The sequence below is a fragment of the Antechinus flavipes genome, chromosome 5 (genome assembly GCF_016432865.1).
Source record: "Antechinus flavipes isolate AdamAnt ecotype Samford, QLD, Australia chromosome 5, AdamAnt_v2, whole genome shotgun sequence".
Lineage (NCBI taxonomy): Eukaryota > Metazoa > Chordata > Mammalia > Dasyuromorphia > Dasyuridae > Antechinus > Antechinus flavipes.
This window is the reverse complement of record NC_067402.1, coordinates 192,673,876-192,692,787: the sequence shown is the minus strand read 5'-3', so window position 1 is coordinate 192,692,787 and position 18,912 is coordinate 192,673,876. Positions and strand designations below refer to the sequence as shown.

General features: G+C 33.3%; 1 protein-coding gene across 3 annotated transcripts; it reads right to left on the bottom strand.

The window, feature by feature from the left end:
• Positions 1 to 230: 230 nt before the first annotated feature.
• On the bottom strand, positions 231 to 17,139 carry KLRK1 (killer cell lectin like receptor K1). Of its 3 annotated transcripts, XM_052000120.1 has the most exons (8): positions 17,003 to 17,139; positions 13,396 to 13,494; positions 8,438 to 8,542; positions 7,946 to 8,038; positions 5,459 to 5,491; positions 4,934 to 5,085; positions 3,074 to 3,177; positions 231 to 818 (listed from the first exon to the last, which is right to left on the bottom strand). In XM_052000120.1, exons 3-8 carry the CDS (start codon positions 8,460 to 8,462, stop codon positions 683 to 685), a joined length of 543 nt encoding a protein of 180 aa, XP_051856080.1. In that variant the 5' UTR covers positions 8,463 to 8,542; positions 13,396 to 13,494; positions 17,003 to 17,139; the 3' UTR covers positions 231 to 682. The 3 variants fall into 3 exon arrangements, with proteins under 3 accessions (XP_051856080.1, XP_051856081.1, XP_051856079.1); XM_052000121.1 differs by lacking the exon at positions 8,438 to 8,542; XM_052000119.1 differs by lacking the exons at positions 7,946 to 8,038; positions 8,438 to 8,542; positions 13,396 to 13,494; positions 17,003 to 17,139 and having other exon boundaries at positions 5,459 to 6,057.
• Positions 17,140 to 18,912: the final 1,773 nt, after the last annotated feature.

Genomic DNA, 18,912 nt, shown 5'->3' with positions numbered 1-18,912 from the left:
CTAATCTTTTGTGTTCTTGACACTTCTTTATAGGACCTTAGCAGGCTTTCATATTCATCTGTCATGAATTGTCCATACTAACATCATCTGCATATATTGAAATTTCTCAGTCAGTTCATTCTGCATCTCCATCTCTATCTTTTAGACAGATAACTATATGTACTTATGTAGAATTATAGGATGATTATATAGGATATAACTGTTATAATATAAAGAATATATAGAAAAAATATGAATAAGGATTTAATATTTTGGTATTTCAATATAAGTGGTTTCCTTTGCACTCTAATGTATTTTGTATTTAAAAACATTATTTGAGGAATCCAAATATTTCACTAGACTGCCACAAGGGTCCATAGTTAACATCCCCTGTTCTAAACTGACATAGACTATTTTTTAAGAGAACAGGGTTAGGGTGAGCAGCAATGATCTCACATTGTACAGTATCCAGAATTTTTTCTTTGGGTTTGATGATAGCTTTTATTTGCATCTGCTCATATCTTTTGCCATCACCTCTTGACATTTTGCATCACAAACTATGCAATAAGCTTTTCCATAAGAAGAGGACTTTTAGTTTTGAAGTTAAGTGTTGAGAAGTCCTCATGATCCCTACTTTTAAACAAATTCTTCCTAGAGAATATTTAAGTAGTGTTGTCTTTCCATTATCCAGATTCCATATGTTCTAATAATCAAAATTAGACTGAATTGCCTTCTGCATACATATGTAAGTATTTGGATTTGAACAGTTCTCTATGTAGCCTTTGAAGTTGGAGCCATATACTGCACAGTTTCCTTTTTGCACCAAAACCATAGAAAGTCTAGAAGGAAAAAGAGAAAGAGAGAAAAAGAGAGAGATTAAACTTATGTCTGGTGATTAAACAGAAATACTAAATCACCTGTACTGAATTATTTCAAGAAACTCCAGCATCAAATATGTCTTTGCTTATGAATATTTGTTTATAAATACATAAACTGGAGACCCAGGAATCTTTAAAAGAATGAATGTAGGCATCACTATTACTTCTCTGGGTCCTTATTTTCTTATCTATAAAATTAGGAAGCAGAACTAGATGAACTCTAAAGTTATCTACATTTATGATCTTATGATTCCACATCATGCTAATAGCACAATATGCTAGGTACAAAATTGTTATTTCAGGAAATGCTTGATTTGATGGAAGATAAAATTTAGTCTTCTAACTTCCATTCTGATTTTCTCATTACAAATGGTTTTATATGATTTGGCTGGAAGTTTTGGAATGACTTCTACATATCATAAATAGTGTTAGCTATTGGGTCAGAAAGTAAAGAATGAACTACTCAAGAAATAGTGATGCTGTCACTCTAAAATTAAACAACATAAAAGGTTGATATTCTGGCTAGTTATTCCCCTAAGAAAGTGGAAAGGTAAAATTTAAAAACTAAGCTGGGGCGGGGGAGGGGGAAGGGGGGATAGAGTGCTGGCCCTGGAATCAGACGGATCTGAGTTTAAATCCGGCCTCCGACTCTTGATACTAGGTATATTACTCTCGGCAAGTTATTTAATCCCACTTGCCTCAAAACAAACAAAGTTACAAACAAAACCCCCCAGCTAGGAACCTGTTACTAAAATCCAAAGAAAACCAAATAGAAAGAAACATAGTTTAAAGTCAACAAATGAAGCTTTTAAGTGCTTACCATGTGCCAGACATTGGTGTTCTTTAGGTACATTTAGATATCTAGCTATATATACATGCACAATATACATACATATACACACACATATATATGTATTTTCACATAAATTTAGAAATATAGAAAATTATATATAAATAAATATAAATATATTGAAATTGGAAATACAAGCCAACTTTGAATAAAACAGAAGAGGCTTTGAAAAGATTCTCTGGCTGGAGAGTCACTAGAAGACAAAAGCAAAGGATAGATGGAAATTGTAAATCTTTGTGAATTTGTTACTGCTCCTTGAGCTTATAGAACAATGAACTGATTAGATCTCTTTCTCCAGTCTTATCTTTCTAACATTGCTATAATTAGCATATGGTCTCTGGTTGTCAGCAGTTTGCAGAGAAGAGTTCCTGCTCTCTTATGAATGACCCACTGAATGATCAGGAAATATAGATGATTTAAATCATTTACATAAATTTTAAGAATAAGAGGATATTCTTTAATCTCCAAGGTTTTTTGTAGAAGCTAGGTGGTACAATGGGTAATGGTGTTGAACTTGGGGTTAGAGTAGATGTGAATTCAAATGCCATCATAAATAATTAGCTATTTGGTCCTGGCCAAGACACTTATCTTTCTTTATCCAATGTCTTCATCTATAAAATAAGGCTAATAATGAAATGAGGTATAATAATACCTCATAATGTTATTGAAAATTAGATAAAATTACATGTATAGTATTTTGTAGATCTGAAAGTTTAATGTAAATGTTATTATTATTATTATTAAGATTGGTCTGAAGTTTTTGCCTTCTCCCTTTTTCCCTTGGCTTTGAGATACCTCTTTTTTTCTTCTGAACTCATCATCATTCCAGTGTGAGGAAGAAAAAATAATAAAAACAATGATGCTAATAATATTATTCGTTAAAAATGGTATTATTCATTAAAAAGCAAATCCACAGAATTGAAAAAAGAATAATAACATCTAAATGTATAGAATAAGGATTCTTAATGTCATGGACCCGTTTGGCATTCTAGTGAGGCCCATGGACTTCTCAGAATCATGTTTTTAAATCTATAAAATAAGATGCAAAAAACTGTAAAAGAAGTCAATTATACTGAAAACCAGTAACCAAAATATTCTTTAAAATAACATCATAGGCCCCAAATTAAGGATTCCTGAGTAGAGCTTTGATGTTAGCAAAAAACTTTAGCTGTATTCTCATTTAATCTTCACAGCAAATCTGGAGATAGGTGCTATTATAGTCTCCATCTTACAGATGAAGAAACTGAGTCTGAAAGGATGTGATTCGCTCAGGGTCACATTTCTTGACTTCAGATTCAATGCCCTATTGGGTATCTAGTTGACTGTTTAATATACTTCAGCATATTTCAATATATTAAGGACTTACAAGTCATCAGAGAGAGGTGAATCATCTTCCCACATCCAGATCCCATTGGGTGTAGATTTTGCTAGACCCATCCAATGGTATGATCTTATCAATGCAAGGATATCCTGTTTAAAATAAGTTGTAACAAAAAATCCATGAACTGCATTTTTTTACAACATGATTATCATGGATATATCATAATTAATTATTTTCTGCCAGTACTAGTGGTTATACAACCCAATATCCATTTTCATTAAATGTAGTATTTAATGAATACTAAATTTCATTAGTATAATGCCTAGTCAATTATATATGTATATATATTTAAATCGCCTTTTTATTTCTCTCTGTGTGACCATTGTATTTTATGGTAAAGGGAATAAAATGTTCAAGAAAGATACCATAGACTACTGGTCTCTCTTTTCAAGTAAAAATAACAAGGCCAAATTACTCTCTCTTACAAGGTAAAATCATAGGACACTTGTATGAATACAATATGGATAGATCAAAAATTTAAAACATATTCTATCACTTATTTCTTAGGGACAATTTTGTGCAAATGCAATAAAATAAAATGGCAATATAAATATTCTATGGCATCTCCAAATGATTTAACAGTTTGACATAGTTTAACTGAATTTTCACAAAAGTAGCAGCAGTATCCCAAGATTACATTTACTTAGAGTCAGAATTGATAATTAATTGATAATTAATTGATAAATAATTAATAAACTTGATAATTAATATTCTTAAATTGTTGTACTATCCACTAGATGGAAGAAAATTTGAAGGAAACTATAAAAAGAACAGTTTAATCACAAAAACTAAAGTGGAAAAGTTTATTACATGTCACTGAAAAGCATGTGTATGGAGAAAATTGATGCCACGAGGAAAAAGAAAGGAAGCTGCCATTTGGTGAAAAGAAAACCTTTTGCATCAACTGTTTCTTATAAAAGCCTGATATACAGAAATACAAAGAAATAATAAAAATGTGTAAGAACAAGAGACAATATAGAAGTGATCAAAGTTTAGGAACAAACAGTTCTCAGAAGAAAAATTTCAAATTATTAATGGAAGAGATTGCCTCAATACTAATACTAATACTAAGATAAATGCAAAACAAAACCATCCTGAAACTTCTTTCCCACACCAAACTTGGCAAAAATGACAAAAGATTTATATATTCAATAATGAAAGTCTTAGAAAGATAGGTATACTAATAAATAAAACAAAATAAAAATGGAGCAGTAACTTGGTCCAATTGTTTTGATAAATAATTTAGAATTGTGCTTAAAAAGTGGCTATAACATACATACTCTTTGATTTCAAGATCATAGGTCTACACATATCCTCCAATGAGGACAAAGATAAAAAGAAATGACCCATATATGCTAAAATATTTATAGCAGCACTTTTTGTGGTAGCAAAGATCTTGAAAAAAAGGTACATGCTGCCCATTTAGTGAATAGAGAAACCAATTTTGGTATATGAAGGTAATGGAAAATCACTGTCATAAGAAATAAATAGGAAGAATTCATAGAAACATGGAAAGATTTTTATGGTGTTACAGAGTAAAATAAGCAGAAACAGAAAAAAATATACACAATGATTTCAGCAATGTTAATGGTAAGAGTAACAAGGAAAATGAATGTTTTGTATGATTATAATGAGCAAAATGTAATTATAATTGTACATTATAACTAAAATATAAACTGAAATAAAAATAAAATTTTATATATAAATTATAATTATAATGAGCAAGCTGACCCAAAGAAGAGAAGAGAAAATATTCCCCTTCACCTTCTTTGTAGAATTAAAGGATTATATATGTGGAACAAATGTATTTACTTTCAGAAAGGGAAATTTAAGTAAACATCTAACCTGGTTTTCCTTGCTATATATCTTAAGGAGGCTAGAATTGTGAGATAGGCAGGAAGCTCGACTCTGATTCCAATTTTTGCTTTCATTAGAAAATAGATAGCAGATATTTTTGTAACAAATCCAATTCTTAGGACATGGACCACAGTAAACTCCTAGAAAGAAAATGTATTTTATCAACCATAGAAAACCTCATAGCTTTTATATGATATTTTCAATTGAATATTTTTCCCTATAAAGATTTCTACAATTCCACATAAAAATCACATTTATTCCAGCATCCCCATACATCTGTATAAGTGGTCTTAACTAGACATGTTAGAAATGATTCAGCTTGATTGGATCTTTTTCCATTTTTGATCGAGTAACAAGTTAAAGATATGACCGATAACTAAAAGCAAACTGAAAATATACTTACAATTAAATTACATTGATCTTCAGTGCTTTTCTATTTAACCCCATAGCATGTCTACATTTTCAATTATTTTAAATTATTGGCTCATAAAACTATACATAGTTTCCACCTACCATTTGTGTTCTTTGGAGTCTTTGGGCTGGAAACTGTTATAAAAAGAACCATGATTATTAAGCATCCTGTCTTGTCATCAGGATTTTTTAAATCATCATTTTTAAAAATCATCATACCAATCTCAAAAATATTAACCTCATACCACCCATCTACTTTTTTATGTTTTTGAAACATATTAAATTACACTTTTTGTGATTACTTAATCTATGTATTATTCCAGAATATAGACAATATGTGATACTTTGATAACAAAAACAAAAACGCTAAATAATTGACAGATGCCAGTGAATATGTTTGAGCTTTATAGTCAGAATGACATAAAACATTACTTGCTTGCTTTGTCTCAGGTTGTGTATCACTCTCTCTATAAGATGCTTCTAACCTGCTCAAATAAAAGTATATCAAAATAAGCTGATTATACAGGTTCAAGTAACCAAAGGCTTTTCTTCTTCTTTCCCTTTCCTCATAGTCATCATGCAAAATTGTGAATAAAAAGAGCAAAACTTGGAGTATTTTGCCAGTTATTTTTAAAGAGACTTTCTAAGTAGAATATAGCATTCTTTAAGGTAATAATAAATGACTTCTGTGTAGTATCTCAATGGACTTTAAATACAATAAAAACATAATCTAAAACCTTAAAGATGTTTATATATATATATATATATAAAATCTTAAACTTTACAAAAACAACAGTTATTTATAAAGCACTTTGTGCCAAACAAAATAGTCCCTGCCCTCAATTAACTTACCTTCTACTGGGAAAGAAAACATGCAAACAACTATGTATAAACAAGATGTCTAAAAGATAAATTATAGATGATCTCAAAGAGAAGGCACTTATTATTTAGGAAAATCATCAGGAAAAAATTCTAGTAGAAGGTGGGATTTTAACTGAGACTTAAAGGAAACTAGGGAAGCCAAGAAACAGAGATGAAGGAGGAGAGGAATCTACACTGTAAGGAGTAGTAAATATGCACAGAAAAGAGATGGGAGTATCTTGTATGAGAAACAATGGCAAGAAGGTTAATGTCACTGGAGCTCTGAGTATATGAGGATTGTGGGGGAAAAGGGAAGTAAGTAGAAATGTAGAGGGGGCAGATTATAGAGGGTCTTTATAAGCCAAAAAGAGGATTTTATATTTGATTCTTAGAGTAATAGGGAGTCAATAGAGTTTTTTGGAAAAAGGGGTGAAAGTGAGACCAGAGAAATCATTTTGATAGTTGAATGGCAAATGGACTGGAATGCAAAGTGACTTAAGAGGGAGACCAACCAGCAAGCTCTAGCAATAGTTCAGGAATGAGTGCACATAATATAATGGTGATAGTGTCAGAGGGGAGAAGGGGAAATAAACAAGAGATGTTACAAAGCTAAAATTGATAGGACTTGGCAACAGATGGATACCTAGGGTATTATTATTCCCATTTTACAGATGATGAAAATATTGAGGTGCTGCTAACTTAAATGACTTGCCTTTTGTCACACAGTAAGTTTTAGAGATAAAATTTGAACCCACATCTTCCTAACACTGATTTTTTTTGTGTTAAATGATTGAAAGGATCATTTACTGTGTTTTAATAATTGATTTTGTTTTAACTTTTAACCATATTCATACCACTAATCTTCTTAGTTGATGTTTTTGGAATATTTAGTAATTTTAGCTACATGCTTTTTGCAGAACGGAATGGTGTAACATCAACCTACCTCTTATTAAGATAACTTGAATCCACCTCAAAGCCTTTTAGTATTAAAAATCTGTGCTGATGAATAAACCATCCTACTTATTTTTTTAATTCAGAAAGCATTTATTAATCATTTAGTACTTTTGCAGATGTCAGGCATCATACAAAAGAGGTGGTTAGTCAAAAATGTGGTAACAGCTATTAAAATTAGTTCCCTAAACTGGGAATACTTGTAATTGCATTACTTACACAATCTCAGACACCTAACATTTCCTACCTGTAAGACTCCAGGCAAGTCACTTAACCCCAATTGCCTTGGCAAAAAAAATACAAAATAATAATAATAATAATATTTCAAAGCAAGAGTCATATAAAAGTAAATGCTACTATATAGTTAACTCATCCATGTCAATGTAAATCATTGATGTACACATATAAAATGGAGAATAATCTATTCAGAAGGGTTACTGTCATGACCCTACCCAATAAGAAGCAGAAACCATCCTATTTCTATTAAAATGATAGACACAACTTAAAAAAAATACCTACTTCTTTTTTTTTCATCTCAATCATAAAACCTACACAATGGATCAACATTGGGTCTATTGTCTAAATATGTTGCTATGCTACTTGCTTCTATGTGTGTACAAATATTAAAAGCCTAAGTGGTATCCATTCAAAAAATAAAATTTTATAATTATTAGCAGCATATTTGAAACTCACTTATGTGTCATTGAGTGTTGTAAAGGAAAATGAATGCCTAGTACATAACATTAGCATGATTCAGCTTTATCTGCCATTACTTACAGTAAATGAATATGGTGATTAACATTGCCAGCATCACAAAGAACCTTATTCCTATAGCCACTGCAATGAATCGACGGAGAAAAAGTGGAGATTCTACCAAAAGAAAAATGAGACTGAGCAAAAGAAAGGGTAACAAAGTAAGAAGCCTTGGGATTAGGGGCATTAATCTAGGATTTATACACCTGAATCCATTGAACATGAGAAGAATAACACACTTTTTTCTTTATGATTTCTGATGAGCTATTTCTGGGCCACCTGACTCAATTAAAAAATTCCATTTCAGTCTGATGACTAAAAAAAGTCTTTAATTTTCCCAATTGTTTGTCCTAGTATTGTTCTGTTCCCTACCATTTTGTCAGAGCTTATTTCATACTTAAGAACAATGGAGAGCCAATTAACAAAGACCTACTTATAATCCTAGTATTGATTGGAAAGAATAATTTTTCTCAATAGGTGGGCTTATTGAGAGAACATGTAAGGTTCAGAACTTACCACTTTCTGTATATTTGCTCCTCATTTCTGTGAGTCTTTTTTTTCTTTTTGTAAAAGAATAATGGGAAGCTATTGTAGATTTTGATGCCTGCTGCTCACTTGTTTCTGGAAATAATTTGAGGACATTGTAAGTTTAAGTTTTTTATTCCCTAACATGAGTAAATGATTTAATTTATTGCCAATGTTATTTGTTATCCTTTGATATTAGTCTTTGGTATGTCATTTCTCTCAAAATTTATTTTTTTAGAAAGTTTTTAAAATATAAATGTTTGTATTTCATGTGATAAAACCAATCTAAAGTTCTTTGCAAATTTCTACTATATTGCCTTATACCTTTAGCTATTTCAGTATGATATTTCACCAGATTCACCTGGTGAAATGACCAGGTTAATACCCCTAAAGCCAATGGGAAAGGTGGTTCAATTTGCCTGATCTGTTAGAACCTTGTATTAGTCTGTTCAGTCATGTTTGGACACACTATGACTTGACCCCAATATAATTATGTCATTTTGGTCTGCTTTGAAGATGAAGTACAACAGTGAGGGGCCCAAAATATGCAAAGTACAATAAGAGAAACTGAGGCAGAGCTCTGTGCCAAAAATACTTTATTAAAGGGACTTGGCCCCCTCTAATGAAGTGGACCTTCCTCATAATCTGATATGCCCCTTGATCCCCAAGGTCTTATTTTTATAGTTTGATTCCTAGATACTTAGAAGCAGCAGAGTAAAATACTCAATCTCCTTAAAGACTTTGCTCTTGAAGACCAAAAATGATGTATTGGAGTAGGGGTGGGGGGAGAGAAGAGAAGAGTGATGTCACAGGTTGGGCAAAGCATTGAATGTCTTTGCTAAATGATCATAAGATGGATGAGTTCTTTCTTATATTGGTCAAGAAGAGATGATACAGATGGTAAAGAAACACAAAAATAAATCAGGGGATTTCCATATCTTGCCAAAACTTTCCACCCAGGCAGAGCTTAGACATGGTATTTGGGTAAGAGAGGATGGATATACCTTTTTCAGTCTTCTTGTGGCTGCATAAATCAGCTTCGTAACTGGTAAACAAGTGGTCATCAGAGGATTTAAAGTTTGAGGTTTACTATAAAGATCTACTATAAGAACCTATTTTATCACATCCCACATGATTTATGGAAAATATGTGTTAAACACATTTATTCTTGTGCAAGTACTAGATGACTGACTAAAGTTATGTTACTAATTGAATAGATCACTAATAATTGCTAATAATCATTACTCCTTGTGGAATCATACTGAAATAATTAATACTGTTTTGGATAGAGTAGAGGTCCAAATGAATTGTTTTTCACAACAGCAAACCAGCCAACCAATGTTGAATGCACACTCATCTATTCATTATATATAGGCTATGCTTATGAAGAAAAAATATAACAATCAACAGAAATAATCAGCTTTGATTGGGGGTAAACCATCTCATTTATTCTGTAGGAATTACAGGGTAATGAAAATAATTTGGTTGATAACGGTTCATTAGTTGTCTATGTATAATAATAGCATCATTTTTTTCTTAATGTCTGGGTGTTTTGATAAAATAAAACATATTACTAATGAGAAAAGTGATCTTACAACTACTAACCTTTTTTATTAACTTTCACAACCTAATATTTTATTCTATTACATCTCATATTCTTTGAACATCATATATTTAAGTATTAACCAATTCTTGTTTCATTCATTTCCACCAGTTTATGTTAAATGCCTATTATATACAAGAATATGCTTTAGATATAATTTTTAAAAATTAGGAACAATCTCTTCCTTCAAGGAGATTATAATCTATTGGTGTGATCTTATGCCTATATTTTGAAAAGCAAATTAAAATGATTAAATGATACTGAAGGGTCTCTAATGCCCCTTCCAATTCTATGCTTATACTCCCATAACTCTTTTTTATATTTTAGTGTTTTGTAATTTTTACTAATATAGATGAAAAAAACTTTTATGTAAATGATTTTTAAAATATGGGCTACAGACTCTTGCAAACTTATTGCCAGGGATCCATCTCATTAAATATCAATTTAAATTAATTAGTTATATCAATACCATAAACAAATGGACCTTTTTATAGACTATTTGAAAATGTTCTTCACACTAGCAGCCTCCACTTCCTCCCTTTCGTTTGCTTGTAAACATCCTACAATGTGGCTTCTGACCCCATCATTCAGCTGAAACCACTCTCTTCAAAGTTACTAGCTATATCTTAATTACCAAATCTAGTCTAATGGTCTTTTCTCAATCCACTTCCTCTTGAAGTCTCTATAGCATTTGATGAGTGTTGGAAGCTCTTTCTCTAGCTATAGATAGTGTCTTTCTTCATATGTCCTTTATAATTTGGATATTCATAATAATTAAAATTACTTTTTCACTTAAAATCATTCTTAAAACAATATTGTTATTACTGACTACAATTTTCTCTTGTTTCTGTTCATTTCACTCTTCATTGTTTTGTGCAAGTCTTTGTGTTTTCTTTAAATCATTGAGATCATCATTTCTTATACCCAGCATTATTCCATCACAATCATATATCACAGCATGTTAAGCCATTGCCCAATTGATGGGCATTCTTGCAATTTCCAGTTTTTTGCCACCACCAAAAGAATTGCTATAAATATTTTAGAACACATAGATCCCTTTACTTTTTTCCTAATTATCTTTGGAAATATACCAAGTAGAAGCATTGCTGGGTCAAAAATTGGTTTAGCTAATTCTTTGGGCATAATTCTGTATTGCACTCCAAAATGGTTGGATCACTTTATCCAGAAACAATGAATTAATATCCTCCAAATCTGTTTTTAAGGGGCAACACTCCATGTTTTTGACTGGTCTGAAATGGACTATCTCAGAAATTATAGAGACTAATTTTTTTGACTATTTAATTATTAATTTTGAGACTAAGTTCTAGATGGTATTTGGCTACCCACAAACACAGAATGTTGTGACTTCATTGTTAAAGGCAAGGCAGATACAAAACTTTTGTGTGATTACAGGAGTGAATTTCAGTGGTTGAACATTATTTGGGCCTAGGAGGAGATTCTGTGATTCTAGAATCTTGGGGAAAATCCTTAACAAATATTTGAAGAAGGATCTCCCATAAAACTAAAGGGTATGTGTGTGTGTGTCTGTGTGTCTGTGTCTGTGTGTATACACTGAAGCAAGGGGAAGGGGGTTGACATTTGTCTTGTATTTAAGGTTTGCTAAGCACTTTTTCATAAATTATTTCATTTGATCTTTCTTATAAGTTCTGAACCCAAATCACTCTGCCTCTCATTAACTGATCAACACAAGGTCCCAGGTCAAATCCACGTGGTCTTTGTTTTGGCCATGATTGATTCCAGGAAATATAAAAGGAAATTGTTTCTGTTTTGGCCAGAAACCTTAAGAATGTTTCCCTCCCACATTGATTCCTTTTGATTTTTTTTTTTGACTAAGAAAAAATGCTATTCTTTGACTCATTTCTTTCTTACTTAGCCTTCATCACTAAACACATGGTTGTTTCAATCAAACTGAGACCTGTGAAGATCTCCTAGGGCATCCAGAGCCATTTCCAGTTGTTCTGATCTGTATCTAGTCACTGGACCCAGATGGCTCTGGAGGAGAAAATGAGGCTGGTGGTATTGTATACCCCAGTTCCCTTGCATGTTACAGCGTCACATTCTGAATGTCTTGATTGGTTTTTGAGAACAAAAGACAAACAACAACATAGCATTTGACACTATTGATTAGTCTTTTCTCCTAAATAATCCCTCCTCTCTAGGTTTCTTTCCTGTTCTCTCCTGATTCTCCTCCTGTCTAATTATTGCTGAGAAAAAGTTCCTGGATTTTCAAATATACCCACTCATTATTTGTGGGTGTTAAGAGTCTGTTCTGGACCTTTTCCTCTTCCTCCTCTATACTGTTTCCCTTAGTGATTTCATCAGGTCCCAGGGATTCAATTACCTACACAGATGATTCCCAGTCTCTTCTGAGCTCAGTTTCCAAGTTACCATCTCAAATATGACATGTCCCCAAAAGAAATCTTTCTATTTTCCCCTAAACCCTACCCTCTTCCCAATTTTCCTGTTATTGTCCAGTGCAATACTATTCTCCTTAGCACCTCAGACTCACAACCTCAGTGTCACCTTATACTTCTCACTTGTATTCCCTCCAACATATTCAAATATACCAAATATTGTCACTTCTACCTTTACAATATCACTTGAATATGCCCCCTTTATAATACTTCTATATAAAACCCCATTTCTTCATTTGGATAGTCATCATCCTTGTTCAGGCCCTGTCTGGGTCCTCTTCTTCTTTTTCTTTATATTATCTCATTTGACAAACTCATCAGCTTCCTTGGAAGCTATTTTCTCTATTCTCCTATCATCTCAGTGAAAGTGACTCAGATCTATAATAGATCTGATTGCTCTCCCGAGCTCCAATCCCACATCACTAAATTACCTATTAAACATCTCAAATTTGATATAGGCAACCTCAAACTCAACATGTCCAGGTATCATTATCTCCTCTTCCTTTCCTCCTCATCCCTCCAAAAATCAACTCTTCTTTCCTTATTACTGTCCAGGACATTACCATTCTTTCAGGCATCCAGGATTACAAAACTGAAGCTATCTTTGACTCCTCACTGTCAATCACACTATGCATCCAATCTACTGCCAAATCTGGCCAATTCTATCTTCACAATGCTTCTTGTATCCTTCTCTCTATTCACACAGTTACACCCTTCTACAAACACTAATCATCTCTCACCTCAATTATTATAACAGCCTTTTCATTGGTTTCTGTGCTTTCTACTCAGCTGGTAAAGAGTTTTCCTTACAATCAATTCTGATGATGTCATCTCTCTATTTTCACCTCACCTACATGCCATCCATATTTTAAATAAGCCAGAATCATTCCTTTACATTTGTAAATATTTACCAAAGTTGAAATGACACCGTCAATCCCGGGTGAGCCCCATCTTCCATATGTATCACAAATCATTCAGAGAAGAAAATATCTTCACTTCAAAAGCAATTGCTGACAAAAGCAAATAAAGATAAACTTCATTTCTTTGATTCCTTTCAAGTAGAAACATTAAAGCTAGAACCCAAAACAATGTGACAACTTTGTGTAAGGGAAGGAAAGAGTAGCTCATGTGGAACAGGAGGAAAAAGCCATGTTTAAATGTACAAAATCTAATGAACTCCCAAGCTTGATTTAGCAATGACTAATTTAGCAATACAATGACTCTTCTACCTCATGGAGAATCTTGAAAATGAATTTTATTGTACTGTTGAATTCAATAAGGATTATCGATAATGAAAGTATTAGTAGGCCATCAAGACTAATTCCAATCTACTTTTATGGGAAACTTTGTCATATCAGTCTTCTTGTTGTTCAGTCATTTCAGTCATCCAATACTTTGTGGCCCCATTTGAGGTTTTCTTGGCAAAGATACTAGAATGGTTTGACATTTTATTCTCCAGCTCATTTTGCAAATGAAGCAAACAGGATTAATTGATTTGCTCAGGGTCACACAGCTACTAAGTGTCTGAAGTTGAATTTCAACTCAGATTTTCCTGACTTTAGACCCAGTGTTCTATCCACTGTACTTCATACCTGACAATTAATCTTCACAATGGATCATTAGGCTTCTATGATTCTTCTTTTCTCAGAAAACTTTAAGGGGCTCTATAATCACTGCCAAAGAAATATAAACTCCTGATCCTCACAGGCCAGATCTTTCACAACTTGGTTCCAATCTCTCAAAACTTATCTTTTTTAAAAAAAATAACTTTTTATTCTCAAAATATATGCAAAGATAGTTTTCAATATTCATCTTTGCAAAATGTTGTGTTTCAAATTTTTTCTCTTTCTCTTATCCCGATCTTCTCTCCAGACAGCAAGCAATCCAATATGTATTAAACATGTGCAATTCTTTCATACTTATTTCCACAACTATCATATTGCAGACAAAAAATCAAATCAAAAAGGAAAAAATGGTAAAGAAAAAAATGCAAGCTAACAACAACAAAAAAGGTGAAAATACTAGGTTGTGATTTATACTCAGTCTCCACAGTCTCTCTCTGGATGAAGAGGGCTCTTTCCATTACAAGACCATTGGAACTGGTCTGAATCACCTCACTGCTGAAAAGTGCTGTCTATCACAGTTCATCATCATATAATCTTGTTGCTGTGTGCAGTGATCTCCTAGTTCTGCTCATTTCACTCAGCATCAATTCATGTAAATCTCTTCAGGCCTCTCTGAAATAAACCTTCTGGTCATTTCTTACAGATAACAATATTCCATAACCTTCATATACTATAACTTATTTAGCTATGCTCCAATTGATGGGCATCCACTCAGTTTCCAGTTTCTAGCCACTACAAAAAGGGCTGCCACAAACATTTTTGCACATGTAAGTTGTTTTCCCTTTTTTGTGATTTCCTTGGAATAACAGGCCCAGTAGAGACACTGCTGGATAGTCCTTTGGGCATAGTTGCAAATTTCTTTCCAGAATGATTGGATCAGTTCACAACTCCACCAACAATGTATTAGTGTCCTAATTTTCCCACATCTCCTCCAACATTTATCATTATCTTTTCCTGTCTTCTTAGACAATTTAAAAGGTATATAGTGTTACCTCAGAATTATCTTAATTTTCATTTCTCTAATGAATAGTGATTTAGAGAATTTTTTTCATCTGACTAAATAGTGGTTATAATTTGTCTGAAAATTGTTCATATCCTTTGATCATTTATCAGTTGGAGAATGGCTTGTATTCATATAAATTTGAGTCAATTTCCTATATATTTTAGAAATGATGCCTTTGTCAGAAGCCTTGGATGTAAAAATTTTTTCCCAGTCTCAAAACTTATCTTGATGCATTTTACCTTCCAGACAAACTGGATTAATATTTATAGCCTTATCTTTGTATTTCTGCTTGCTTCCATTTCCAGTTCCATTCAAGGCATGCCTTGAATGTAGTTTCCCTTGACATCTTTTTATTTTCCCCCAGACCCTGTTCAAACTAGCTTTTCTATGACAAACTTTCCTTGATTCTTTTCCCCTGGTGAATGTGAGCTTTCCCACCTCAAATTTCTCACAGCATTTTCCCTATTCCTTTTCTTTGGATTCATCTCATTTTCCCCTTTATAACAGTTATTTATGCTTTTGCCCTTCAACTTATCAGAGAATGAAAAGTGTAGTTTTCATTCTCTGAAAAGGCAGTAAAAAAAGTTTTATTTTTTCCACTTAAGCGGAGCCACAGTGGATAAAGCATGAGATTTAGAGTGAAGAAGATGTGACTTCAAATCCTGCCTCATTCACTGACTAGCCAAATTAACTTAGGCAAGTTCCTCACCCTCTCAGACTGTTTCCTCATCCATAAAATGGAGTATATAATAGTATCTCCCTAAAGTTGTGATGCTCAAATAATAAAGTTTTTAATAAATTATAATAACTAAATAAACATATTTAAAGAGGTTTGCATACTTAATAATATATTAATGTTGTTATAATTATTTATAAGCTAAGATAGGGAGCAACAGCAATTGATTCATTAAAAAAAGAGATCCTCTGTAGTGTGACAAGTAAGCTTCTGGATATATCACTTTCCATAACTATTTCTAGTATACAAAAATGTCATAGACTCATAAGATCATAGTTAGGCATGCTGGAATTACAACAATGTTGGTCATTATCCTAGGGAGCAGTTTCTTATGTACTGGGGATGGGGGGAGACAAACTTCCTGATATATTACTTCATCACTGGCATCAGAGGTTTAAGACAAAAAAATTCTTGTCTTTGGGCTGTCCTTGTCCCAAATTTGGGGTAAAGGAAAATAAAATATAAGGGCTAGATATTACTTTTCATTAGATTGTTATGCTAAAATGGAAACTTATTCTAAAATTGCAGTATTTCTATCAAGAAAGGGAAAAAAGGGAATCCACCTCTTTCTATCACAACTCTCATTAGGGTTTTGAGTTGATTGAAAGCAGGACCTGTGTTCTATCTATTTATAGGAATGTGTATGTGTGTATGTTCATATAGAACTGAATTATTTTTATAGGAGTATAAATTTAGACCTGAACCCTAGAGGTCATGTGATCCAATCCTTTCATTTCAATTACTAGGTTTGAATAACTGGGTAAGTTTGAATAACTTGCTTAAAGTCAAATCAATTTGTTTCCTACAGAATCATGGGAAGCACCAGAGGAGGTCACATGTGCATAGTATGTGCTTTACATATGTAAAGTACTTTAAAAACATGAAAGATTTCATAAATGTCAGTTGTTATGATCATCATTATTATCACAAATATCATTATTGAATATTCACTACATCTTTCAAGACCTGAGAAAGCTCAAAATAATTCTCTGACATAAGAAATTTAATCAAACAATGATAAGCTATATCGGCAATTTCAGAAAGGTTGGGAAAATTCTTCTCTGCCAATATTTACATTAAACTGGCTTAGTTTGAAGTATTACATTTGGTTTCTTGAGTTATATTGGAAAGAAATCAACAGCAATGACACATACCTGCTCTGAGACAGAAGGTCCTGAGATATGTAAGGAGGAATCTTGGTATGGTTGGAAGAGATAAGATCCCAGTGGGGACCTGAAAGCTGAGGAGCCCAGAAAACTTCAGTCACCCAGAAAAAAGAGATGGACTTTTTCTTAACCTTAACTTTCTATACTTAGAAGTATATTGGCTACAAGATTTCTGTTGTATCAGTTTCACACAGGAAACTGACAAAAATTTAAGTAAGGTCTGGTGAGTAGCACTGAATCTCAATCAGGATTAGTATTAGTCTTGACATAATAAATAACTACTTTGGTATTTTCTCTGACTATTCCCTATGACTGGAATGCTCTCCCTCCTCATATCTGCATATTGCTTTCCTGGCTTCCTTCAAGTCCCCAAAACAACCCTGTCTTCTGCTGGAAACCTTTCCCAACTCCTCTTAATTTGAGTGCTTTTCCTCTCTTAATTATTTCCTATTTATTCTGTATATAGTTTGTACATATTTTCCTGTTAACTTCTTCATTAGATTATAAGCCCCTTGAGGGCAGGGTCTAACTTTTAAATCTTTTTTATGTATTGTTAGTGCTTAGCACCAGGCCTGGCACATAGCAGGCATTTAATAAAATTTATGTAGGATTGTGCCATGTTATAGGATTTTAGATTTAGCAATAGAAGGGACCTTGAAAGCCATATACTTTTAATTTCTTATTTTATAGATAAGGAAATTGGGGCTCAGAGATTAACGTGTTTTGATCAAGGCCAAACTTGTAACTAGTGAGAGCTGGGAATAGAAATCAGGTATTCTGTTTCCTATTCCAGTATTGTTGGCACTAGACTTACTTAGAAAGATGAAGCAATAATCACCAGAAGTTAGGCTATCTCTGACTCTAGCATGGTTGATACAGAACAAATATTAGATGCTAACTAATTTCCTTTTAGAGAGAATTCCTCAAAACCAGATCCCTATTAGCAGCAAAACATCATTTCTACTATTCTACTACTGCTACTGCTACTACTGCTGCTACTGATTGTTGTCTTTCATTCTTGAAGAGAACCAAATGACATCAATATGTTAGAGTTGAGTTACAGCAGATCTGGCTGATCAGACCAATCCAAACTCAGAATGCTCTATCATAGGTTGAACACAAATTGTCCATATGAACATTTGGAGGCTTCTGTAATTTTATATACCTCATGTTTCCTTAGGGCTAGTTTAATTCTGCTTTGCTCATTGAACACAGCACCATCTCTGATGAGAGAACACCATGCTCAGCAGTACTATGCCGGTGTCTCCCATGTTATGCAATCAATTCTAAAGTTTTCAAGAGATACTTTGAGAATATTCTTGTACGGCTTTTTCTGATCACCTTGTAAGTGCTTGCCCTGTGTGAGTTCTCCATAAAATAATTTTTTGGGGGCAATTCATTTGGCTTTCGAACAATGTGACTTGTCCAACCAAGTTGCACTCTCTGCAGTAGAACTGGAATTCTTGGCAGTTTAGTTAGAGAAAAGACCTCAGTGTCTGTATCTTATCATGCCAGGTGATCTTCAGAATTTTCCCAAGACAATTCAAATGGAAGGGATTCAGTTTCCTGACATGGCACTGAATTTCATATGGGAAAAAAGGAAGGAAGGAAAGAGAGAAGAAAGGAAGGAAGGAAGGAAGGAAGGAAGGAAGGAAGGAAGGAAGGAAGGAAGGAAGGAAGGAAGGAAGGAAGAAAAGGGAAGGGAAAGAGGGAGGGAGGGAGGGAGGGAGGGAGAGAAAGAAGGGAAGAAGGGAGGGAAGAAGAGAAGGAAGGAAGAAGGAAGGAAGAGAGGAAGGGAGGAAGGGAAGAAGGAAGGAAGGAAGAGAGGAAGGATGGGAGGGAGAAATGAAATGGTTTCCAAATGACCCGTCCCAGTTAGTGGGCCAGCTCTTTGTTTT

Bases quoted from the DNA above. Each gene is read 5' to 3' on its own strand.
- KLRK1 (XM_052000119.1), bottom strand. From the start codon at position 5,633: ATGTTTCAAAAACATAAAAAAGTAGATGGGTGGTATGAGGTTAATATT. The intron at 5,086-5,458 runs GTAGGTGGAAAC...TTTTCTTTCTAG, and splicing joins GACTCCAAAGAACACAAATG to GAGTTTACTGTGGTCCATGT. The intron at 819-3,073 runs GTAAGTCCTTAA...TTTTCCTTCTAG, and splicing joins TCACCTCTCTCTGATGACTT to ACTTTCTATGGTTTTGGTGC.